Genomic DNA, 2,636 nt, shown 5'->3' with positions numbered 1-2,636 from the left:
GCTAAGAACACAAAGAGGAACCTCCATCACCCACGAAGAGGCGTGTCCCCCTTCCTCCCACATAACCACACGCAAGCAAGTTCTGAAATACCAAAGCCAATCTTGCCCTATAACTTAAAAAAAAAAAACAAAACAGCTTTAGTATCACGTACACATTTCACTAGTTTTTTACAGTTTTTTTTTCTTTTCCTCTTAAATCATTGGTCAATGTATGACTTCTCCATATGTGATCTATATCTTAAAAAAATACTCAAAGAAACTCTACCTACTCCAACTGAACTGTCATGTGCCTGAAAGTTCATATTAAGCTACGCACACTTTAATCACAATTCACTGCAGTCCAGGCTGTATGTTACCATCATAGAGCAGCTGCTGTTATCATGACCCAACATTCTTAATCAAAATTAATGGCTAAAACCTATTTTAACCAATCCCTACCCTTCTCTTACATCTTAGAATTAAGTCAACTGTGTATTTGCACTTAAAAGCTCGCCGCAGACCTACCTCAGAGTCTGGGTTTTCTGGGGGTCTCTGGCTCTGACCCTCCACGTCCGCTTCCACGGAAGGCAGCTCGCTGTCCTCGGTGGGGACCTTCTCCACCATCGACGCTGTTGAGATGGTGAAGATGCCATGGCTGTTGACGCGCACTTTTACTTTCACTCTGGATTTTTCTCCATCCTTCTGTGCGGAAACATTCTGAACTACGAAGCGGCCTAAATGAAAACTCGACAAGTTAAGAGCTGAATCTACATCTCTGTAAATACAAAGGTTAAGATAAACAGCTTAGAAGGGCCGTTATTCCAGTCTCCCCATTTTCTCTACCAACTGTCATGTGCACCATTATCTCTCAAAACAGACTCAGATGTCCCTGGGACACTTATGATACCTGGGATTTGTGACACCTCCGTTATCTAACACTCATGACGCGACACTGCGTGAGACACTGGTGACCAGCAGTCACTTCCCCCCCTCGCCCGCTTCTCCAGACGGGTGAGCACAACTAGACGTGAAAATTTGCTAGCAAGTGAAAGGCAGATGACATCGGGACGGGCTGCATCTTAACCCTGCAGGGTCTTTCCAGGAATATGTTTTTTCCTGATTGAATAAAGTTTCCTGTATTTTCAATAGAAGTGAACTGGAACCTCGAAGTCCGAAATTGTTAGGCAGAAGAGGGCAGTTCTGGAGCATTCTGAGTAGGAATGACTCTGATCCAGATGATCTGGGCTCAAACCCCGGCTGTGTGACCCGCTGCCCACGCCTTGCCCTCGCCTCTGCGGACTGAGGGGCACGTGCTCACGAGGCACGTGTCATCACAGTGATTCTGCGGAACCAGGCGCTGCGTTAGCCATCGCCAACAGCGCTGCGACTCTAGAGCCCACTGAACCACACGAGGCCCCAGGACTGCGCGTGGAAAGTACCGTGTGGGACCGAACGGCCGTGCGTTTCAGGCGCTGTCTACACAACCACACGGAAATGGACGGGTCTGCCCGCCAGCACAGCGAAAGGTGCCGGAGCTGCTGATCACTGATCGGGTCGTAGCCCAGGAAAGGAAACAGCATTTACTGTGGGGTACCCTGGAAGGCCCGCACGAGAGATTTAAGTGTGTTTTGTGCAGAAGAGCTTCGATTTATCCTCTGCACGGTGGGGAAATAACGCAGAACCCAACCTGCCAACGTGTCAGCCTACAGTCAACAATTTCTCAAACTAATTTATTCCCGATACATTGGTAAAAACTACTGAGGAAAAAAAAAAAAAAAAAACACCTCTGTGCCGGAATATTTTTAGTCATGAGCAGTAAGAAAAACACAACTGGCCAGAGCCAGGTCAGACCTCTTCCTTCCAACAACCTCGTTATGCAAAGCCATGGGCAGCATAACGAGTCCCGGAGAGACCCGGTAGCATCGACCCACTTCATTCAGCCCAGGAGACATGGCCGCTCAGGGAGATGCCCGGAGCATTTGCGGACTTCCAGTCACTGCAACATCGTTACAGCATGTGGAAACTGTGGCCAGCCTCTCAAAGAAAAATGTACCAAAAAGAGATGCACTTTTAAAATGCAAAGGTACACTTCAAAAGTAGCTTCAATGGTCTGAGCCAGATTTCAAATGGGAAGTAATGGTCTGTAAGTAACATTTCTCTTAGAGAAAAGGTCAAAGTTAAAAGTAAGTGGTTAGGCTTTAAATGCAGACGACACCAGAGGAGGAAAAGCACCGAAGGCTTTAAACACAGATGCTTAGAAGAAAGAGCGCACTGCCAAGTCGTTTCACCTCTGCAGGCCAGGCCATTCACCACACGAGATTTCGCATCACCATTATTCTAAATCAAAAATGGCGTCACACGGAGTTACGTCTGCTCAACATTGCTAATATGTTTAGTTTGCACATTGAGTAAACAAAATCTTTAAAAAAGTAAACACACATGACTAATTGCTTTACCTATTTTCGCTTCTGGATATGGGACGCTTTGAGGGTCAGAATAGAAGGCCTCCAGCTCGAAAGGGCCGCTTCTCAGGAAGGTGAGGACTTTGGAGAAGGGTGCAGCGTGGTTTCGACTGAACACTTCATGAACACTGGAGGAAGCAAAGGCAGTCAGCGCTCACCATGCTTCACCAACAAAAGACGCCTCCAAAACCTACA

General features: G+C 47.0%; 1 protein-coding gene across 1 annotated transcript in view; it reads right to left on the bottom strand.

Annotated features, from left to right (window-relative positions):
- HSPH1 (heat shock protein family H (Hsp110) member 1) overlaps positions 1-2,636 on the bottom strand; it is a 28,131-nt gene that overhangs the window by 11,984 nt on the left and 13,511 nt on the right. The window contains exon 6 of the mRNA XM_023530673.1: positions 501-713. Within this exon, the coding sequence (XP_023386441.1) occupies positions 501-713 (213 nt within the window). The remainder of the gene's footprint in view (positions 1-500; positions 714-2,636) is intronic.

This window comes from Pteropus vampyrus, unplaced genomic scaffold (assembly GCF_000151845.1).
Source record: "Pteropus vampyrus isolate Shadow unplaced genomic scaffold, Pvam_2.0 Scaffold52, whole genome shotgun sequence".
Classification (NCBI taxonomy): domain Eukaryota; kingdom Metazoa; phylum Chordata; class Mammalia; order Chiroptera; family Pteropodidae; genus Pteropus; species Pteropus vampyrus.
Note: the sequence above shows the minus strand (reverse complement) of the source record. Positions and strands in the feature narration are given on the sequence as shown.